The 20,496-nt window shown below is 69.3% G+C and overlaps 1 protein-coding gene across 15 annotated transcripts in view; it reads right to left on the bottom strand.

Annotated features, from left to right (window-relative positions):
• Positions 1-1,312: 1,312 nt before the first annotated feature.
• PLEC (plectin) overlaps positions 1,313-20,496 on the bottom strand; it is a 55,831-nt gene continuing 36,647 nt past the window's right edge. For all 15 annotated transcript variants that reach the window (XM_030303537.1, XM_030303538.1, XM_030303546.1 and 12 more), the window contains 21 exons: positions 20,403-20,496; positions 19,785-19,939; positions 19,382-19,691; positions 19,216-19,293; positions 18,964-19,125; positions 18,726-18,830; positions 18,523-18,618; positions 18,200-18,325; positions 16,919-17,071; positions 16,669-16,823; positions 16,457-16,583; positions 16,173-16,356; positions 15,938-16,095; positions 15,644-15,822; positions 14,343-14,481; positions 13,881-14,237; positions 13,715-13,798; positions 13,438-13,542; positions 13,239-13,337; positions 8,862-12,242; positions 1,313-8,746 (listed from right to left, as the gene is read on the bottom strand). In XM_030303537.1, the coding sequence (XP_030159397.1) occupies positions 2,528-8,746; positions 8,862-12,242; positions 13,239-13,337; positions 13,438-13,542; positions 13,715-13,798; positions 13,881-14,237; positions 14,343-14,481; positions 15,644-15,822; positions 15,938-16,095; positions 16,173-16,356; positions 16,457-16,583; positions 16,669-16,823; positions 16,919-17,071; positions 18,200-18,325; positions 18,523-18,618; positions 18,726-18,830; positions 18,964-19,125; positions 19,216-19,293; positions 19,382-19,691; positions 19,785-19,939; positions 20,403-20,496 (12,466 nt within the window). In that variant the 3' untranslated portion in view covers positions 1,313-2,527. The remainder of the gene's footprint in view (positions 8,747-8,861; positions 12,243-13,238; positions 13,338-13,437; positions 13,543-13,714; positions 13,799-13,880; positions 14,238-14,342; positions 14,482-15,643; positions 15,823-15,937; positions 16,096-16,172; positions 16,357-16,456; positions 16,584-16,668; positions 16,824-16,918; positions 17,072-18,199; positions 18,326-18,522; positions 18,619-18,725; positions 18,831-18,963; positions 19,126-19,215; positions 19,294-19,381; positions 19,692-19,784; positions 19,940-20,402) is intronic.

The following is a 20,496-nucleotide window of genomic DNA, read 5'->3' as shown; positions in this document are numbered from 1 at the left end:
CCACCGGGGCTCACACGGGCTCGCGACCCGATGCCCAGATGTGGAGATGGGCCCGGCACGGGCCGACGACACAGCTCCCCTCCCCGGCCAGCCCCGCTCCTCTCCCGTGTGCCGTGTGACGCTGCACGTCAGCCCGGCGGCAGAGACCCCGGAGCCGGCCGGCCAGCGGGGGGATCCGTCGCTTCCGACTCACGTTCCAGGGGCCACGCTCAGGCCTGCGGGGTGGACTCCGGCGGGACATCGCCACGGCGCTCAGGCCCCCTTACGGCAAGGGTGTGCGGCAGGGCCCGGGGCCGCAGGGGACGGCACGCCCGGCAGAGGCTGCCGGCCTGGCGGAACTGGGGCGCCATCCCCCAGGACACGGGCCTTACCCGGAGTCCGTGGGCCCCGCGGGTGGAGACAGGAGTCTGGGAACAAGGGGTAGAAGCAGTGGCCAGCCCACCATACTCCAGAGACCCACCGGGAGCGAGCCTGCCACGTTAGGGTGAGGAGCCGCCAGTCCCGGTCCCCAGGAGGAAGACCCCGCCACCTGGCCACGGAGACTCCTTGTTCCGGATCCCATCCCGGTGGGGATCCTGGTTATTTCTGCCGTACGCGGCAGCGGGCAAAGGAGCGGAGCCCGATAAGGACACGATGGCCAGGATTCAGGCCCCAAAGACGAGGCTCTCGGTCAGCCGCCCCCACCCTGGGCAGAGCAGGCAGGTGGGCCTCCGTCGTGGCCTCAGGGCGAGTGGCTCAGCAGGGCTGCGGCCGGCCCCGCGCAGCCTCCCCTCGTGAGTCTCCCCAGAGAGAACCCGGGAGGCTGGACGAGCCCGATGTAAGGAGCGGTGTGTGGACTTGGGGCGACGGGGGCGGGAGGACCGCAGCAGAGACCCTGATGCCTCGCTCACCGTCCAGCCGCCGAGGCTCGCGAGCACGGCCTTCCCCGCGGCGTTAACCTTTGCTGCCCGAACCAGCTGACCCGGGCTCCCTCCGAAGGATGGGCCGTGAGGGGCACAGGCAACGTTGGCTGACGGGAGAGCACGGAACCCCCTCAGCAGCGCCGCCTGCGAACTGGGTGTGTGGGCCCGCCAGGGTGACAGGCCATCGGCGGGACGAGCGGCAGGGGCTGAGGACCCTACGGGAGCAAGCCTCCGCCCTGCCCTCCGCTCGGTACTGGAAACACAGGCCTCAGGCCAGTCACGGAGGCCCTGCGCCCCTGCCCTTGGCCCAGATGCCCGGCCAAGCTCAGAGCCTGGGGCTGCAGCGTTGATCCACCCTGCCCCCGGCACACACCCGACCCGGGGATGAGAAAACAACGCAGGACGCACAGGAAGGTTGGAATTGCTTTTATTGGGGTGAGCGCTGCAGGCTCACCCGTGGTCGGGTTAGTGTTCTGCCCTCACGGAGGCAGCCGGAGCCTGGCGCCTCCACCCGCCGCCTGCCTGGGTTAGTGGAACATGCAAAGCTTCATCAGAGAGTGGAGGCAGGGGTGGAAGCCACCGAGGCCAGGGGCTGGATGGAACAAGAGGGGAGGGAACTGGGCTGGGCTGCCTGTGCCCGGGCCTGACAAGGAGGTGAGGCTGTCGCGGACAGACAGGCAGGAAGCACCCAGGGGGGACCCACGGGGGAGCAGAGTCCTGCAGAAGCCCCGGCCATACCCAGCCGGGCCCCGGGGCTGGCACGCCCGGGAGCTGGGCTGGTGGGGAGTCTGTCACCGGGAGGGTCTGTCTCCCACCCCAGGTCTGGGTCCTCGGGGCCTGGGGTGGAGGGAGGACACTGAAGGCACTTACTAAGGGACTGAGGCTGGAAGGCTGAAGCCGGACGCCTGGGGTCTCGGGACAGTGTCAGGGCCTAGGGGCTGGGGACGGCGCCTGCAGCTGGGCAGGGGCCAGGCGCGGGCCGGGCACGGGAGAGGCCTGGCCCGGGCCAGCTGGTTCTGTAGACTGGACCCTCATCTTCCCACGGGCAGGCTGGAAAAGAGATGACTAACCCCGGACCCCCTCCCTCCCCAGCAAGGCCCACCGAGCGAGGAAATCAGTCCTGGAAACAGGAAGAGAAGCTGGTTCCGAGGGCCCTGCCAGCGACGGGGCCGACCCCGCTCCCCCGGGCGGCTAGGATCAGTGGTTGGGTGTCAGTGAGCCCAGCGAGCGGGGCTGGGGCGGGGCGGCGGGTGGGGGGGTGGGGGGTGGGAACCTTGCCCAGACGATACCCTCTAGAGAGACGGGAGGGCTAGGAGGGCCGGGCTTGGGGCCGGGCCCGGGACCCTCCAAGGCACCTGGCTGTGGTGAGTGGCAGGTAGACAGGAGCAGGGAGGCCTGGGGGATGAGCTGGTCAGCGGGTCCGCACCAGCTCCCTCCCTGACCGCCTCCCTGGGACGCAGGCTGTCTGGACAGCAGATAGATCGTTAATATATTAGTCGGCTCTTTTTGGTTAGACTTTAGGCACCGCTTGGGAGGAAGACACCTTTGAAACGTTAAAGACCCCAACGCCTGGGCAGGGAACCTGGCCACATGCAGAGCGGGAGGGCAGGGGTGCAGGCAGCGGGTCAGGCCGCCGCGGACTCGGGGCCCCCCAGGGAGGACGCGGGCCCCGAGGCGTAGCGGCGGCCGTAGCCCGAGGAAGAGTAGGAGGAGGAGGAGAAGGTCATGGAGAAGCCGGAACCCGTGGCGTCAAAGCTGCCGCGGCGGGAGCCAGCCCGGGAACCGGTGCGCGAGCCGGAGCGCGAGCCGGCCGCGGAGCCGGAGCCGCTGACGCTGTAGGGGCTGTAGTAGCCCTTGCTGGACTGGGCGGCGGCCTCCAGCAGCCGGAGCCCCGTGCCCTCCTCCACCATGCTGCGGTCCAACGCGTCCTTGTACGAGATCTTGAGCTTGGTCTTGGGGCAGGTGAGGTACTTGGAATACGCGCCGACGTCTCGCAGCTTCTGGGCGGTTCGGGCGTCCACCATGCCACGCTGCAGGGCCTCGTCGAGGGGCACGCGGCCCGGCGCGTCGGGCTCGATCAGGCCCCCCGTCAGGTACTGCACCTCCAGGAAGCGCTGGCCCGCCTCGTAGTAGAGCCAGCCCTTCTTCAGGGCCTGAGCGGCCGACATCTTGGTCTTGGTGCGCGGGTCCTCGAAGCCACAGAAGGCTTTCTGGGCCAGGTTGATGCGGTCCACCATGATCTTATCCACCAGGCCCTTGTTGACGGCGTCGGTGACGGGGAAGCGCTCCCCGGTGCTGGGGTCGATGATGCCCCCCGTGCAGGCCTGGGCCTCCAGCAGCCGCTGCCCGGTGATGTTGTCCACCAGGTTGCGGTGCATGGCCTCCGTGATGGACACCTTCTCCAGCGTCTCCGTGTCCAGGATGCCGGCCACGGGGCCGGTCTCCTCGGTGGGGTCTGACCAGGAGGCCGCCTGGGTCCTGGAGGCGGCGGGGCTGATGGGGTAGGAGGAGGAGGACCCCACGGAAGAAGAGCGGGAGCGGAAGCCACCAGCGTTGCCCGAGAGCATGTCGGCGAACTCGGTGATGGAGAGCGTGCCGGCGCGGTACTGGTCCAGCGCCGAGCGGTCGATGAGGCTCCTGGAGATGGCCTCGTCGATGTCGTACTGGCGGCCTGAGCGGCGGTCGATGATCATGGACTTGACCACGCCGTCGGAAGAGGAGATGGTGATCTCCTCCCACTCGCACTCCTGCTCGGACAGCTCCAGGTACGTCTGGTGGTCGATGAGGCCCTTGCGGTAGGCCTCGTACACGGACATCTCCTTGCCCGTCTCGGGGTCCACGATCACGACGCGCCGCTTGCGCACCGAGGACTTGGAGGACGTCTTCCGCTCCCGTTTCTTCTCCTTCAGGGGCAGCAGGCGCAGGCCCGTCTGGGGGTCCGTGACGCAGCGCTCCATGAGCTGCAGGTACGTGAGGTTCTCCTCCGTGTTGGGGTCGAAGAAGCCCTTGGTGTCGTCCGAGGGGTCGGTCAGGATCCCGTTCATCTCCTCGTCAAAGAGGCCGCGCCGGTAGGCCACGTCCACGGGCAGCCGGTGGCTCTCCTCGGGGTCGATGATGCCGCCCGTGGCGATCTGGGCCTCCAGCAGGCGGATGCCGTGGTCCTTCAGGATGAGGCCCTTCTTCATGGCCTGGAAGAGGGAGATGAGCTTCCCCGAGTACGGGTCCTTGTAGCCGGTGACGGCGCGCTCGGCCGACAGCAGCTTGTCCTTGAACTCGGGGCCCACGATGCCCATGCGCACGGCCTCCTCCACAGTCAGCTTGAGCCCCTTGATGGGGTCGATGACGTAGCCGGTGGCCGCCTGCGCCTCCAGGAGCTCGAAGGCCGTGCCGGGGCGGATGATGCCCCTCTTCATGGCCTGATACACGGACAGCCGCTCCTTGGTGGCATCGACGAAGACACCGGCGATGCAGCTGGTGCCCTCGAGGAACTTCTGCAGGTTCTTGGAGACCTCCTCCACGGAGGTCAGGCCCTCCCGCAGCTGCAGCGCCGTGGCCTCGTCCATGACCTGCGAGCGCACCAGCTCCTCCACCGTGATCTGCTTGCGCAGGCCGCGGAAGGTCAGCCTGCGGGCGTCCGAGAGCGGCAGGAGCAGCTGGCCGCTGGTCTCGTGGCGACGGCACCTCCTGAGCAGCTGCGTGTAGCTGAGGCGCTCGTCCGTGGAGGGATCCGGGTAGCTGCGCACCTCGCTGGGCTCCGACAGCTGGTCGTGCGTGTCCTTGTTGAGGTAGCCGCGCTGGTAGGCCACCTCCAAGGGGAGGTGGAAGCCCAGGCGCGGGTCCACGATGCCGCCCGTGGCCAGCTGGGCGTCCAGCAGCCGCAGGGCCTCCTCGGCAGGGATCAGGTCCTTCTTCATGGCCTGGAAGAGCGAGATCGTCTGCTCCGTGTAGGGGTCCCGGTAGCCGGTCACGGCCCGCTCGGCCGAGAGCAGCCGGTCGTGCAGTTCGGGGCCTACCAAGCCCTTCCGCACGGCTTCGTCCACGGTCAGCCGCTCGCCCTTCACGGGATCCAGGAGGAAGCCCGTGGCCGCCTGTGCCTCCAGCAGAAACCGGGCCACCTCGGCACTCAGCAGCCCCTTCTTCAGCGCCTGGTAGACGGTGAGCGTCTGCCGGGAGTCCGGCAGGTAGACGCCAGCCACGCAGCCCGTGCCGTACAGGTAGCGTGAGACCGACTCCGCCTCCAGCACCTCTCGGAGGCTCTTGGCGCCCTCCCGGAGGAGGCCGTAGGTCTCGCGGGAGATGATCCGGGCCTCGTAGAGGTCCTCGGCCGTGAGGCGGCGGCGGATGTAGTCGTAGGAAGCCAGGTTCTGCTGGCGCACGATCTCGGTCTTCTCGATGATCTCGATGATGATGATGATCATACGCTCCTTGGTCACCCGGCCGGCCCGGAAGTCCGCCATGAGCCGGGCTCGCTGCTCTTCTGGGATCAGGTCCGACTGCATCACCTCCCACAGGGACATGGTGGAGCCGCCGCGGTCGCCGCCGCCAGGGATGTCGATCTGCGTCTCCTCGAACGCCCTGCGGGTCTCCTCCTCCGTGTACACCTGCGTGCTCTCCACCACCTCCGTCTTCTCGGCTCCTTTCAGGGGCAGCAGGCGCAGGCCCGTCTCGGGGTCCTCCACGCAGCGCTCCAGCAGCTGCCGGTAGGTGAGGTTCTCGTGCGTGTTGGGGTCGAAGAAGCCCTTGGTGTCGTCGCTCGGGTCCGCCAGGACGCGGTTCATCTCCTCGTCGAAGTAGCCGCGCCGGTAGGCCACGTCCACGGGCAGGCGGTGGCTGTGCACCGGGTCGATGATGCCGCCCGTGGCGATCTGGGCCTCCAGCAGGCGGATGCCGTGCTCCCTAAGGACCAGGCCCTTCTTCATGGCCTGGAAGAGGGAGATGGTGTCGCCGGAGTAGGGGTCCGTGTAGCCGGTGACGGCCTTCTCGGCAGACAGCAGCTTCTCGTGCAGCTCGGGGCCCACGACGCCCGCCTTCACGGCCTCGTGGACATACAAGCGCTGATTCCTCACAGGGTCCACCAGAAAGCCGGTGGCCGCTTGGGCCTCGAGCAGCAGAGTGGCCGTGCTGGGCCTGAGCAGGCCCCGCCGCATGGCCTCATAGATGGTCACCTTCTCCTTGGAGTCCTCCAGGTAGATGCCGGCCAGGCAGCCGCTACCCCGGAGAAGCGTCCGCACAGAGTCCACCTCTGACAGGTCCTTCACAGACGTTTTGCCGTCCTTGAGCTGCTCAAACTGGGCCCTGCTGAGGACGCCGGCAGCCACGAGCTCACTGGCCGGCACCGGGGCGCGGAGGCCGCTGAAAGACAGCCTTTCCTGGCGCACGGTCTCCACCTCCTCCACGATGGTGATGACGATCTTGATGATCTTCTCCACGGTGACGGTGCCCGTGCGGAACTGCCGCACCAGCTCCTGTCTCTGCTCCGCCGTGAAGTACTCAGAGCTGAGGAGCTCCCACACGGTCACCGTCTTGCCCTTAAAGCTGCCCACGGGGACCTCAACGGCAGTCTTCTCAAAGGTCTCGCGAGCCTGCAGCTCGGAGCAGAGTCCCTCCCGCCGGGCCCGGGCCTCCTTCTCCGAGAGCGGCAGCAGGCTCAGCCCCGTCAGCGGGTCGGGCCGGCACTGTCGCTGCAGCTGGCCATAAGTGACCGGCTCCTGTGTGCCGGGGTCGCGGTAGGTCTTGGCTTCATCCTTGGGCGCCGACAGGGCTCGGCTGGTCTCCTCGTCCAGGTAGCCCCGGGCACAGGCAACGTCTACGGGCACACGGTGGCTCTTGCTCGGGTCCACGATGCCACCTGTGGACAACTGGGCATCCAGCAGGCGCCAGCCCTGCTCCCTGGGGATGAGGCCCTTCTTCAGGGCCTGGAACAGGGAGACGCTCTGCCCTGAGTAGGGGTCCTTGTAGCCGGTCACGGCCTTCTCAGCCGACAGCAGCTTCTCGTGCAGCTCAGGCCCCACCAGGCCGGCCCGCACCGCCTCGTCCACGGTGAGCCGGGCGCTCGTGGCGGGGTCGATGATGTGTCCGGTGCCGGCCTGGGCCTCCAGGAGGGCCACCGCCGCCTCTGGCTGCAGTAGGTCCTTCTTCAGGGCCTCGTAGACGCTCAGCCTCTGTCCCGCCTCCTCCAGCCACACACCAGCAATGACGTTGCTGCCCCGCAGGGCCCGCCGCACGGCATCCACCTCGGCCACCTCTCGCACCGAACGCTCGCCCTGCTGCAGCTGGCGGTAGAGATCGCGGTCGATGACCCCGCTCTCGAACAGCTCGGCGGCAGGGACCAGGGCGCGCAGGCCCTCGAAGCAAAGCTGCCCTTTCTGCTCGTGCTCCTCGACCACCGTGATGACGATCTTGATGATCTTCTCCACGGTGACCTTGCCCGTGCGGAACTGCCGCACCAGGTCCCGCCGCTGCTCTGCCGTGAAGTACTCTGAGTTGATGAGCTCCCAGATGGTCACCGTCTTGCCCCGGAACTTGCCAAACGGTGCGGACACGGTGGCTTTCTCGAACACGTCCCGGGCCTCCGAGTCAGTGTAGACCAGCTCCCTACCCTTGGCAGCCTGATCCGTGAGGGGCAGCAGGCGCAGGCCCGTCTCGGGGTCCTCCACGCAGCGCTCCAGCAGCTGCAGGTAGGTGAGGTTCTCGTGCGTGTTGGGGTCGAAGAAGCCCTTGGTGTCGTCGCTCGGGTCCGCCAGGACGCGGTTCATCTCCTCGTCGAAGTAGCCGCGCCGGTAGGCCACGTCCACGGGCAGGCGGTGGCTGTGCACCGGGTCGATGATGCCGCCCGTGGCGATCTGGGCCTCCAGCAGGCGGATGCCGTGCTCCCGCACGATGAGGTCCTTCTTCATGGCCTGGAAGAGGGAGATCTGCTCCCCGGTGTAGGGATCCTTGTAGCCGGTGACGGCGCGCTCGGCCGACAGCAGCTTGTGGTGCAGCTCTGGGCCCACGACGCCCTCCTTCACGGCCTCGTTGACGGTCAGCCGTCGGTTCCGCACAGGGTCCAGGAGGAAGCCCGAGGCAGCCTGGGCCTCCAGCAGGATGAGAGCCGTGCCCGGACTCAGCAGCTGCCTCCGTAGGGCCGCGTACACACTCAGCTTCTCGTTGCTGGGCGTCAGCAGCAGCCCGGCAACGCCACTGCGGCCGTGCAGGTAGCCGCGCACGTCATCCCGCTGAGCGAGCTCGGCCACGGTTGTGCGGCCCTGGGCCAGCCGCTGCAGCTCCTCGGCGCTCAGGACGCCGACCTCCCGCAGCCACTGGGCCGGCACCTTCCGCCGAAGGCCGTCGAAGGCGTGGTCGGGCTCCACCTCGGCCGCCGGGCCGTCGTGGGCGACCCGGCCGTTCGGCAGGGCTTTGGCAGCCGCGGCCTGCGAGGCGGCAACCTCCTCCGAGTGCGCCAGCGCGGCCCGGTGCTCCTCCTCCAGGCGCTGCAGCCGCTCGCGCAGCCGCTGGTTCTCCTCCTCCAGCAGCTTCTCCTGCTGCTGCCGCTGCCGCTCCAGCAGCTGCAGCTCCTCCTGCTTGCGCCGCACGCCCTCCTCGGCCTCATGCTGGCGCTGCCGGGCCTCCTCCATGCTGGCCACCAGCCGCTGCCTCTCCTCCTCCATCTGCCGCTGCTGCCGCCGCTGCTCCTCCCGTAGCTTCTGCGCCTTGGCCACCTCGTCCTGGAAGAGCTGCTCCAGCTTGGCCTTCTCCTGCTCGATGAAGTGCTCCCGCTGCAGCAGGCTGTCCTTCTCCGACAGGAAGCTCTGCTGGAGGGCCCGCGTCTCCTGCACCAGCTGCTCCTGCTGCACCGCCTGCATCTGCAAGGGGGAGGGAGGGGAGGGCACAGTCAGGGAGGCCGGCGAGCCGGCCGCAGAGCAGGCCCCCCCCCCCCCCGGGGCCCGCCCACGTGCGCCCGTGGGGCGGGGCGGGTACCTCCTCGGACTTCAGCTGTAGCAGCCTGGCCTCCTCCTTGAGCTTCTCCTTCTCGCGCTCCAGCTCTGCGATGGCGGCCCGCAGGCGCTCGGCGTCGCGGTCACTCTGCTGCCGCTGGATCTCCAGCGTCTGCACCAGCGTCACCTTCTCCTGTGTGGCGAGCTCGGTGCGGTGCAGCTTCTCCCCGATGTCCTCGGCCTGCCTGCGGAAGCGCTGGGCGTCCTCCTCGGCGCGGGCCTGGGCCCGGCTCATCTCGGCCACGCGCAGCTTGAGGCGCTCGGCCTCGGCGCTCATCTCCAGCTGCCGCTGCCGTTCCGCCTCCAGGGTCCGCTGGAAGCCCTGCGTCTCCTCGGCCAGCTGCTGGGCCATCTGCTCCTTGTCCTCCTGCAGCTGCCGGGCCTGCTCCTGCGCCAGCTCCTTCTGCCGCTGCAGCAGCTCGGCCTCGGCCTTGAGGCGGGTGGCCTCCTGCACCGCCTGCATCTTCTCCTTGAGCATCTTCTCGGCCAGGGCGCGCTGCTGCGCCAGGTCCTCCTCCGCCAGCTGCCGCAGCCGGGCCGCCTCCTGGGCCGCCACGCTCAGCCGGGCGGCCTCCTCCGCCACCTGCTTCATTTTCTCAGCCTCCTCCTGCAGGAAGCGCTGCGTGTTGTCCTTGTCACGCAGGATGAGCGCGCGGTTCTCCGCCTCGATGCGCGCCTTCAGCTTGCCGAGCTCCTCCATCTGCACGCGCACGGAGAAGAGCTCCTCCTCCACCTGGCCGCGCTGGCGGGCGGCCTCCGTCACCTCCGCCTTCAGCCGCTGCAGCTCCTCGTCCAGGATGCTTTTCTGGTGGTCCGTCTCCTCCAGCTGCAGCCGCAGCGCGGTCAGCTCCTGCTCCACCTGCGCCTTCTGCCGCAGGGTCTGCTCGGCGAACTTCTTGTGCTTCTCCATCTCGGCGTCGGCCACCTGCTTCTGCCGCAGGGCGGCCTGCTCCGCCTGCGCGCGCCGCGCCGCCTCCTGCTCCGCCTCCTTGCGCAGCTTCTCCGCGGCGGCCTGCGCCTGCGCGCGCGCCTGCGCCTGCTCCTCGGCCAACTGCTTCAGCCGCTCGGCCTCCTCCACCTGCCGCCGGGACTGCGCCGCCTCCCGCTCGGCCCGCTCCCGCGCCTCCTCCGCGTCCTCGGCCGCCCGCCGCGCCGCCTCCGCCTCGCCCCGCAGCCGCTCCAGCACACTCTGCTCTTGCTGCAGCGTCTGCTGCAGCTCCTGCTCCTTCTGCTGCACCGCAAAAGCGTGCGCCTTCTCCTCCGCCTGCAGCCGCTTCTGCGCGGCCTCCTGCGCCAGCTGCAGCTGCCGAGCCGACTCCTGCTCCGCGCGCTCGCGCAGGCGCCGCGCCTCCTCCACTTTGGCCTTGAGCCGCTCCACCTCCTCCAGGGCGGACTTGCGCTGCCGCGCGGCCTCCTCCTCCGCCGCGAGGCTCTTCTGCACGCGCTCTTCCGCCTCGCGGCGCCGCTGTTCCTCCTCGGCCGCCAGCTGCCGCTGCCGCGTGGCCTCCTGCTCCGCCTGCTCCTTGCTGCGCAGCGTGTCCTCGGCACTGCTGCGGATGCGCCCCAGCTCCAGCTCCAGCTCCGCCTTGCCGGCGGCCGCCTTTTCAAAGCTCGCCTTGAGCGCCAGGATCTCCTCCTCCACCTGCCGCCGCTGCCGCAGTGTGTCCTCCACCAGCCCCTTCTGCCGCTCCAGCTCGCTCTCCGACGCCTTGCGCAGCTGCGCCAGCCGCTCTTCGATATCCGCCTTGTGCTGGGCGGCCTGCTCCTCCAGCCGCCGCCGCTGGAAGGCTTCGTCCTCTGCCAGCCGCCGCAGGCGCTCGTTCTCCGCCTCCTTCTCCTTGAGCGCAATCTCCGCCTCGGTCTTAAGCCGCGTGGCCTCGCCGATGGCGGCCAGCTTCTCGGCGAGCACCCTCTCCGCCTCCGCTCGCTGCTGCGCCGCATCCTCCTCTGCCAGCTGCCGCTGCCGCTTGGCCTCCTCGGCCAGGGCACGCAGGCGGGCGGCCTCCTCCGCCAGCTCCCGGAAGCGGCTGGCCTCGGCCTCCAGCCTCTGCTTGGACCTCTCGCTGGTGGAACGGGACTCCTCCTCGGCCCGCGCCTTGCTGGCCAGCAGCACCTCCATCTCGGCCCGCACCTTGGCCAGCTCCGCCTCCAGCTCCTGGCGCTTCTGGGTGGCCGCCCCCGCTTCCCGCTGCAACCGGGCCAGCTCCTCTTCCAGCAGCTGCCGCTGCTGCTCCCCCTGCTCCGTCTCAGCCCGCAGCCGGATCAGCTCCTGTTCCGCCACCAGGCGCTGCTGGGCAGTGCCCTCCGCCAGCTGCCGCTGCTTCTCCAGCTCCTGCTCGGCCAGCTCCCGCTGCCGCACGGCCTGCTCTTCTGCCTTGCCGCGGCGCCGAGCCTCGCGCTCGGCCTCCTCCTTCTGCTTCTCCGCCTCCGCCTGCGCCAGGCTCTTCTGCTGGGCCACCTCCTCCGCCTGCAGCCGCAGCCGCAGCGCCTCGTTGGCTTTCAGCCGCCAGCGCTCCAGCTCCTGCTCCGCCTCCTCGCGGGCCCGCTCGGCCTCTGCCTGCTGCTGCGCCCGCCGCTCCGCCTCCTCCCGCAGCTGCGCGACAGCCACGTGCTCTTCCTGCAGCGTGCGCTCCAGCTGCGCCGTCTTCTCCGCGAAGGAGGCGCGCTTGCTCTGCAGCTCCGCCTCCGCGCTGCGCTGCGCCGTCTCCAGGGCCACCTGCACCTGGCGGGCCCGCTCGGCCTCGGCCTGCCGCAGGCGCCGCTCCGCCTCCTCGGCCTGGAGCCGCAGTTCCTCGAGCGCCTGCAGGGCCCGCTGCTTTTCCCGAGCCGCCTCGGCCTCCGCCTTCACGCGCAGGGCCAGCTCCGCCTCCGCCTGCCGCTTGCGCTGGCTCTCGTCCTGCACCTGCCGCCGCAAGCGCTCCGCCTCCTCCTGCGCCTGCCGCTTCTGCGCCTCGGCCTCCTCCGCGCGTGCGCGCAGCGCCTGCAGCTCGCCCTCGGCCCCACCCCGCTGGCGCTCGGTCGCCTCCAGCTGCAGGCGCACCACGCGAATCTCCTCCTCGATGCGCAGCCGGCTGCGTTCCGCGGCTTCCGCCTGCCGGGCCTTAGCCTGGATCTCCGCTTCCGAGCTCTGCCGCAAGTGCTGCAGCTCTTCCTGGATGCTTCGCTTCTGCTGCTGCGCGTCCACCGCCGCCTCTTCCCGCCGCGCCACCTCCTCCTGCATGCGCCGCTGCAGCTCCTGGGCCTCCCGCTCTGCCTGCGCCTTCGCCTGGGCGTGCGCCTCGGCCAGCTGCCGTTGCTTCTCCAGCGCGGCCTCCACCTCGGCTAGCCGCTCCCGCTCCTCTGCCCGCTGCTGCTCAGCCAGCCTCTGTGGCCGCGGCAGAGAGAGGGAGAGAACCAGAGAGAGCGGTGAGCACAGAGTGGGCCGCCAGGCACTCACATGACACGGCACCACCACAGTTCACTCCGACAGCGCGGTGCGGGGGTTGGGGGCGGGGGGTCGAGGGAAGACAGAGGTCACAGCCCGGCGGAGGGAGACAGCGTGCACCCGCCCAGGGCACTCAAGGCAGCGAGCGCAGCCTGGCCCCACCGTGCTCACCAGCCTGGGGAAGGAGGCCCAGGCGTCCTCCCCTCTTCCCGCAGACAGGCGATGGAGACAGATGGACGGGGGGGGGGGGGGGGGGGGGGGGGGGGGAGAGAGAGAGAGAGAGAGCAAAGCAGGAAGTTCGCAGGGCGTGCGAGCCGCACCCACCACACAGCCCTGCCTGAGCCCCGCCGAACACCTGCCCGCCTGGCTCTGGCTGCAGGGTCCCTCTCTCTGGACCTGGGCCCGTTCCTGCCGCCCAGCGGGGTGGAACAGGATACAACGGCCAGTGTGAAACAGCAGAGCAGATCTGAGGGCCTCGCAAGCCAGACGGCGAGTCTACCCAGGAAGCAGGAGGAACAGGACAGGTAGCCACCCTGGCCCACCGAGACACGCCGGAACCCCCCCTCCCTAGCCCCGGTGATCTGACACTCCCCAGCTCTTCCGGAGCAAGTGGCCAAGTGCAGAGGCCACGTGGAATCCCAAGGAGGAACACACACACGAGCGCCGGTAGGACGCCTGGTCGGGGGCACGTGCCAACAGAGGAGAAAGAGGAGGCGCCAGCCACCACGGGGAGAGCAGTGCAGCGCCAGGCCAAGGTGGGGCAGGCCACGGGTGCAGGGAGCCTGGGGGCAGGCCGTGCTGCAAGGAGAGGGTGCTGGTGGCCCCAGGCAGGAGGGCGGGAGGGAGCTGTACCACGTGGTCTTATACAGGTTCCCAGGGGCAGCACCTGGGCGGGGCGGGTGGGAAGACGGCACCCCCACCCCCAGCAGGCCATACCTCCTCCTCCTCCATACGCCGCAGGGTCTCACTGATGAACTTGATGTACTGGCTCGTGAGCGTGGTCAGCTCGCTGTACCTTGTCCGCAGGTCTACGTACTGGGGAGCAGGAGGAAGGATGCGGCCAGAGTCAGCCCTGCCATGAGCCACAGGGCCCATGCAGCCCACCCGGCCCCACCAGCCCCACCCTTGGCCCTACCTCCTGGATGACGCTCTCAGACCCAGACTGGACCTTGGGCTTCTTGGCTGGGGAGGCCACTGGCTCAAGCTGCGCCTTGTACGTGACCAGCTGGAGCTCATAGTCCTGTGAGGACACGCTGGTCAGCTGCTAGCTTCGCCTTCTCTCACCCTGCCCCCGAACCCGCCCAAGGCTTTCACCAGTGTGGCCTGGGTTCAGGGTGCCCCCCGAGGGCCCAGCGAGACTTCCTCGACGTGCCGGGCCTCCGTGAGGGTCGCAGGAAGCCAGGGAGCCTCACCTTAATGGCGTTGATATACTGCTTCGCAAGCTCCTGGCACTCCTCCACCTTGTCCCCGTGCTGCTCGATTTCCTCCAGCAGCGCCTGGCGGGCGGGGGCGGGGTGGTCAGCGGCCACGGGGCGCGCGCTCCGGCCCCACCCCCGGCCACGCCCGACCCGCACCCACCTTCTCCTGCCGCAGCTGCTCCCGCACGGCCTGGCTGTCGGCCAGCGGCACAGCCTGGATCTTCTCCTGCCGCTGCTTGGCGTCCTGCAGCCAGGCGCCCAGCGGCTCTGCGCTCTCCCGGTAGTACCGGAGCTGGCGGCCCAGCTGTTCGAGCTCACGCTGCCTCACGTCCGTCTGGGCCAGCACGGCCTGCCAGCGCTCCAGCAGCGGGGCCACGCGCTCGCGCCAGCGCTCCACCTCCACGTCCCGCTCGCCGTGCTGCCGCTGCAGCCGCTCGCCCACCTCCTGCGCCCCGCGCAGCTCGTCCCGCAGGGCATCGAACACCGGCTGCTGCGCTTCCGCCTGGGCCCGCAGCTTCTGTTGGGGGCCAGAGAGGTGGGCGTGGTTTCAGCCCCAGGGCCCCGCCTCCCCCCGCCCCCGCCCCCCCACCCCGGGGGCAAGGCCCAGGCCCAGCGGCCGCACCTTCAGCGCGGCCTTGGTGGCCTCAAGCTCTGGGAGGGTGGCGGGCACGGCCTGGGCCTCCTTGAGCTGCTCCTCATGTGCCCTGAGCACCTCCTCGGCCCCCTGCGTGCTGCGGATCACCAGGCTGATGGTCTTGAGCCTGCGGGCAGAACGAAGCTCAGCTCGGGGCTGGCGGGTGTAGGCGTATGGCAAGTCTGACGCAGTAGAACCCGAGTCCTGGCGGTCAGCTGACCCCTGGGGTCACAGAGTTTGGAGAGAACAGGGGGCCTCGGGGAGAGGGTGGTGGTTGGAGGCCTCTGGGACACAGGGACGCTTCAGCTGGGGACTGAGTCCCGAAGACAGGTTGTGCTGTCCAGGAGACAGAAAGCTCCAACATCTTGAGGCAGAAGAGACCCCCCCCAGTCTGCTGCCCTGGGGCCTGGGAGAAGCTCTCGGCCTTCCGGCCCCAAGACTGGGTAAGGGGCAATACCACGTGCCGTTCGGGGACCTTCCTCTGAAACACCGTATTTGCCTTCACGGTGAAACAACAGCCAACGGTGAGAAGTGTTGTTTACTCTCGTGGCGTTGTAAGACGTTACAGACACCGGGCCCTTTGAGCCCAGTCAGCGGTGAGACTGAGGGAGGGGGGCGGACGACTGCACACCCAAAAGGAGAGCCTGAGCTTTGTGAACACGTGTGCCGAAGTGAACAGCAAAGGAGGAAAGACGTGCCTGTGGGGGGGTGGGGGGTGGTGGCAAGGGGCCAGCGGAGGAAGGTGCCTGATAAGGACTGCATCTCCCTGGGGGGCAGCCAGCACAGATCATGGGGAGGGGAGTGGGGAGACCAAGAGGGAAACACAGGCCCCTCACAAAGACCTTGGCATCTAGCCCACTCACCCACCAGCCCCCAATCCCCCGCTTGCCCTCTGCGGTTCCTCTCCCCACCCTCCGACTAGAAGTGCCCCCCCCACCCCTGGCTGAGCCCCTGTCTGAACCTAACTGGCCATGGGCCACCCCCATTTCTCGACTTCCTCGCTCGGCTTCTCCTTGGTCTCCTCCCTGCGCCTGCACGCCCCTAGGCCCCGGTGAGGCACAGCTGAGCCCTCTCCCCACGTTGGGTCCCCAGGAGTCCCATCTTCAGGGCACGTCCACAACCACCACCCTGGTCTGTACCCACCCCCCTTTAACCAGATCTGTCAGTAGATCTTTCCTCCTTGACCCTGTCCCCTACCCATCAGCCAGAGCACAGCACTCAGGCACACTTAGGACCCTCCCGTGGCTACAGGTTCCCCCCCACCCCCGGCCCCGCACAGGTGCACTCACTTCTCTAGGTAAATGGCGGACAGGCTGCGGACCTGCTCCAGCTTGCCCAGGGTCAGTTCCAGCTCTGAGCGCAAAGTGGGGGCAGCGGGTGATGGCTCGGGCAGGGCCAAGACCTTCTCGGCCTCGGCGGAGAGTCGGGCGACCCCCTTGCCCAGCCCCTCCACCTCAGCCTGGGCTTTCTGAGGAGAAAACGGGCAGGAGACAAGCTGACTCTGGGAGCCCCGCACCCACAGCCCTAGGGAGGGGCGGGGAGGGGGGGGCGGGGAGGGGGGGCAGGGACGGGCAGGTGCCTGCCTGCTGCTCGGCGATGCGCTGGGCACACTCCCGGGCCGGTTCTTTGTCCAGCGGCAGCCGCAGGCGGTGCACGGTGCGCGTCTCACAGGCCTCGAGCTGCAGCCGGATGTCCTTCAGCTCCGAGATGCAGCGCTGGCAGCGGGACTCCTCCTGCTCGCCTGGGGATGCATCGGGCTCAGGCGGCGGCCCGGCCCGCCGCCCACCACCCGCCCGCCGGGGCCTGCCCGCCGCCTACCCTGCTCCGCGCTCTGCAGGAGCTGCTGGTAGTGGCGGCTGCAGGAGCCGTACTCGCGCTCGGCCTGCAGCCGGTCCTCAGGCCCGAAGCCGCCGGCGTCCTGACTGTCCCGCAGGAAGGCCTGGTAGTGAAGCTCCAGGCTGCGCAGGGCCTGCCGCTGCTCCTCCGGCTTCAGAGTTCGGAACTGCGGGCGGCACTGGGGGCTGAGCGGGGGGGCCCGGGAGAGGCCACCCCTCACCCCCCCCCCAACCCCGTCCTGAGTGCGGCCCGTGGGGAAGTCCTACCGTGACCAGGGACCAGGAGCGGATGAGCTGCACGTCACGGCTGAGGTTCTGCCACGCCAGCAGGCTCTTCAAGTCCACGTGCAGCTGGTGCCACAGTGTCACTAGAGCCTGGAGCTGGGCGTCCAGCCTGGTGGGTCGGGAGCACGGTCAGAGGCCTCTGGGCCCCGGGCCCGCGGCCGCCCACCGCACCTGCCAGGCCCCGGGCCACCCACCTGGTGACGGCTTCCTGGGCCTCCTGGTTGGGCGGGGGCACGAGGAAGCACACGGAGGGCACGGCGGCCTCACTGCCGGAGCTGCTGAGCACCTTCCAGTGGGACGGCTGAGCGGGACCCACCAGCTGGCACTCATCACCCTTGTGCACAGTCACCTGTGGGGAGCCAGGGCCGTCACAGCGTGACCAGGCCCCCCCACCCCCCCGGCAGGCCCCGCCCAGTGCGCGAGTCCGCTCAGCCGGGCCCTCACCTCCACCTGCTTGTAGTCACACACGGCCAGAAGGGGCACGCGACCCCGCACGGGGTGGGCTTGGCTTCGGGGCTTCAGCTGCACGATGGCCTTGGCCCGCTTGGCCAGGCCTGAGAGGTGTGCCCTGTACTCGCCAAGCTGGTCCTTCTCATCCTGCCAGGGAGGGGACACTCAGAGACCACGGTCCAGCGCCCGGACACCACGTGCCTAGATGACGTTCCGTGAAGACCCACACGCCCGCCCCAGGCAACGAGCAAGCCCTTCTGGTACCCCACCTCCGTGCCCTGCTGCTGGTCCTGGGGTACAATGGGGCTGGGCACATGAGAGCGGGAGGCAGGGCCAGGGCGGCGACCCAGAGCTTGGCCCCCCCACAGACCCCACAGCTCGTCCTTCCTTCCTGGCCAGAAGTAAGTGCCCCCTGCCCCCAGGTCACACACCGTGTCCTCCAGGAGAGCAGCCCCACTGCACTCTGGCCGCACTCGACCTCTCCCCCTCGCAATGTAGGTCATCCGCCCCCTCCCATGCAGCCTCTCCAAGGGGCTAAACCTAAACCCCACGAAGGACTGTCCGGGGGCTGCGGTCAGAGTCCACCTTGGAAGTGCCCGTGTCACTCCTGTCTGTCCCAGAATGATTCCCCAGCCTTCACTGACCCCGACTCCTGGCCACGGGAGTCCCCAGCCAGCAGGGCCTCCCCATCTCCTCTGTCATCTGTCACTCCCCGCCAAGCTCCCCAGGGGGGCCCAGCACCCCTCCCCAGCCCCAGGGCACACGGGCACCACGCCCAGCTGCCCCTCCGCCCTACACAGCCCTTCAGACCTGGCCTGCCCAGACATCGGGCCCACGATGCTGGTGGGCTGTGTCCGCTGACCGCCCACACAGTGTGGCTGAGCCAGGCCTCTGCTGCTCTGGGCACTCCAGGGGCTCAGGCAGTGGAGGACCTCACAGCGGCTCGGGCAGCCACCTGCCACTACTCCGTGACCCTGCCGCTAAGCCCTCCGGTTCCCCGACCCCCATCCCGGTGCGTTGACCAACCTCTGTCACATCTCCCCCCCCAACGCCCCTGCCCTTCTCCTCACCATGCCTCCACCTCTAGAGACCTTCACTGAGCACCCATGCGGCTCAGATGCCAGCCCGTCCCCTCCGGCTCCCCCCGCCACCTGTCCCTGCCTGTGCCATTGCCCCCCCCTGCTGACGGCTGCCTGCCCTCGTCCCTCGGGGCCTCAGCGCCCACCTCTCTGCAGGAGAGCCCTGAGCCGGCAGGGGCCGAGGCAGTCAACTCACCTGGGCATCCTGCAGTAGGTCCTCCAGACGCGTGACGGTGATGGAGCGGTCACAGGTGTACTTCCTGCGCAGCGTCTCCTGTAGCTTCCGTAGCTGCTCCTCAGTGTCCCGCACGTCCGAGAAGAACTAGAATGCGAGAAGGGGTCAGGCGGGGCCAGTGGGGCCACGGGCTGCTGAGCGCCTGACACAAGTTCTGCGGGGCGGTGCCGTGACCCGTTAACCGCACGCTAGCGGACGCGGACGGGGGCCTGGAGTCCCCCGAAGTGGTCTGGGGCTCGGTGGGGATGCTGCCACTGAGGCAGGGGGGAGGGCCCGCTTCTCACCTGGAAATAGGCCGTGTTCTCCTTCAGGTGTGCCTCGATACAACAGCACAGCTGTAACATCCAGCTCCACTGGGTCTGCAGGGCGGCCTGGAAGGACTGGCACCCGGCCGGGCACCGGGTCAGGCCCCCTGCCGGCCCCGGGGGTCCCCACGGCCGGCCCCCGCCCCCAGCTGGGCCCGGGGGTCCCCACGGCCCGCCCCCACCTCCACTGTAGGCCGAGCAGGGTGCCCCTCCCGCAGCAGCCGGTCCCCGGTGCTCTGAATCTCCTTGACCTTCTTTTCCTTCAGCTCCAGCTCACGCATCAGGGCCTGACACACAGACAGCGGGGGTCTCAGGGATGGTGTCAGGGCCACACCAGGGTCCACCGGTGGAACACCAGCCGGCATCCTGGGACCCAACTGGGGCAGGGCAGTCACGGCAGGCTCTAGAAAGTGACCTCACCGAGTAGCTCTCCTTCTTGGCAGCCATGTTGGAGTTGTGCTCCCCCCAGTCGAAGCCCACCTCTTCCTCTTCCTTCTCACTGAGCCACATCAGCTCTTTGGTGGCGGCCGCCACGAAGCCGTGCAGGCCCTCCAGGGCACGGAGCCGGGCCTTGGAGGAGTTCTGCAGGTAGACGAGAGCGGGGTCGGCAGGCCACAGCGCCCGCCCCCGTGCCCCCCGCCCCCCCCCTCTCCCCCCCGCCCCCCAACTCACCAGCAGCTTGGCGTACTGCAGGTCTAGCCGGCCCAGGCAGTCCCGGTAGGCGCTCCGGGGGCCTGGGGAAAGCTGCCCCTGCGGGAGGCACAAGTGGTGAACCTTCCGGCGGCCGGGGTGCGCCCCCACGCCCCCCGCACCGCCCACCCCCCGGGGTCCTGCACACCTCGTCAGCTCGCGCCCGCTCAATCTTGGCCCGGAACTCCTCGATGGACTGGTGCAGGCCACGGTGGCTGCCCAGCTGCGCCTCCACACTGGGCAGGTCCCCACCCCACTCGGCACCGTCCACCCGACGCTGGTTCTCCTCCACCCAGGCCAGCAGGTCCTGTAGGTAGCGCAGGGAGGCGTCCTCGAGCTCGGGCCGCCTCTGCGTGCTCTGCACCGTCACCTGGGTCACGGGGGCAGCTACGCCTGCCTTCAGCCGGAGGTTGTACTCGGTACGGATGGCCACCAGGCGCTCGTGCAGGCGGTACACCCTGGGGACGGTGGGGACAGGTGGAGGGCTGAGCTGAGGCCAGGCTGCGCCGAGACCCACCCCCCCCCCCACCCCAGCACGGGGCATGGCCCACCTGCGGTACATCTGCTCCCCCTGCGGGTGACGCCCGTCCTTGAGGGTCTGCACGTCGTTGAACAGCAGCCGGATCATGCCGTCGGCCTTGTCCAGGTCTCGTTCCACCTCGGCGGCCCGCTGCGGGGCCTTGTTCGCGGCCAGCAGGCGGACATCCTGCAGGCGGCACCCACAGCTGCCTCCGGGGCCCTGACCCATCCTTTCCCCTCCACCACCCAGCCCTGCACTCGCCGCTAACAGGCACCTCTGGCCGGATCGCCAGCCCCTGGCTCCGCCGGGTCCGAGGGGCTGGACCTCCTCCTCCCGTGCCCCAGCCTCTCCCTCCACAAACTCCCGCCCGAGCTCACAGCCCTGCCCCTGCTGGGCCCTGTGGGTCTGGAGCCCTCTCCACCACCTCCTCCCACCGGCACGCCTCTCAGGCCTGGAACGGAGGACGGTGGCCTCTTCTACATCAGCTCTGCCCAAAGCGAGCCGTCAGCGTTGGCGGCACAGCAGGAGAGGAGCTGGGGCCTGCTCTCCGCCCACTGGCCACAGGGCGTGGCAGGCTCTGGGCCACCAGCCTCCCTCCTGCCTCCCCCCCCCCCCCCCCCCCCCCGCCACTGCCGGCCCCTCCCCTCACCGACTGAAGCAGGATGTCGGCCTGCTTCAGCTGCTCCTCACACAGCACGGCCTCCATCTGCAGTTTGCTCACAATGCGCTGAAGACACTCCAGC

This window comes from Lynx canadensis, chromosome F2 (assembly GCF_007474595.2).
Source record: "Lynx canadensis isolate LIC74 chromosome F2, mLynCan4.pri.v2, whole genome shotgun sequence".
In the NCBI taxonomy this organism is placed as follows: Eukaryota; Metazoa; Chordata; class Mammalia; order Carnivora; family Felidae; genus Lynx; species Lynx canadensis.
Note: the sequence above shows the minus strand (reverse complement) of the source record. Positions and strands in the feature narration are given on the sequence as shown.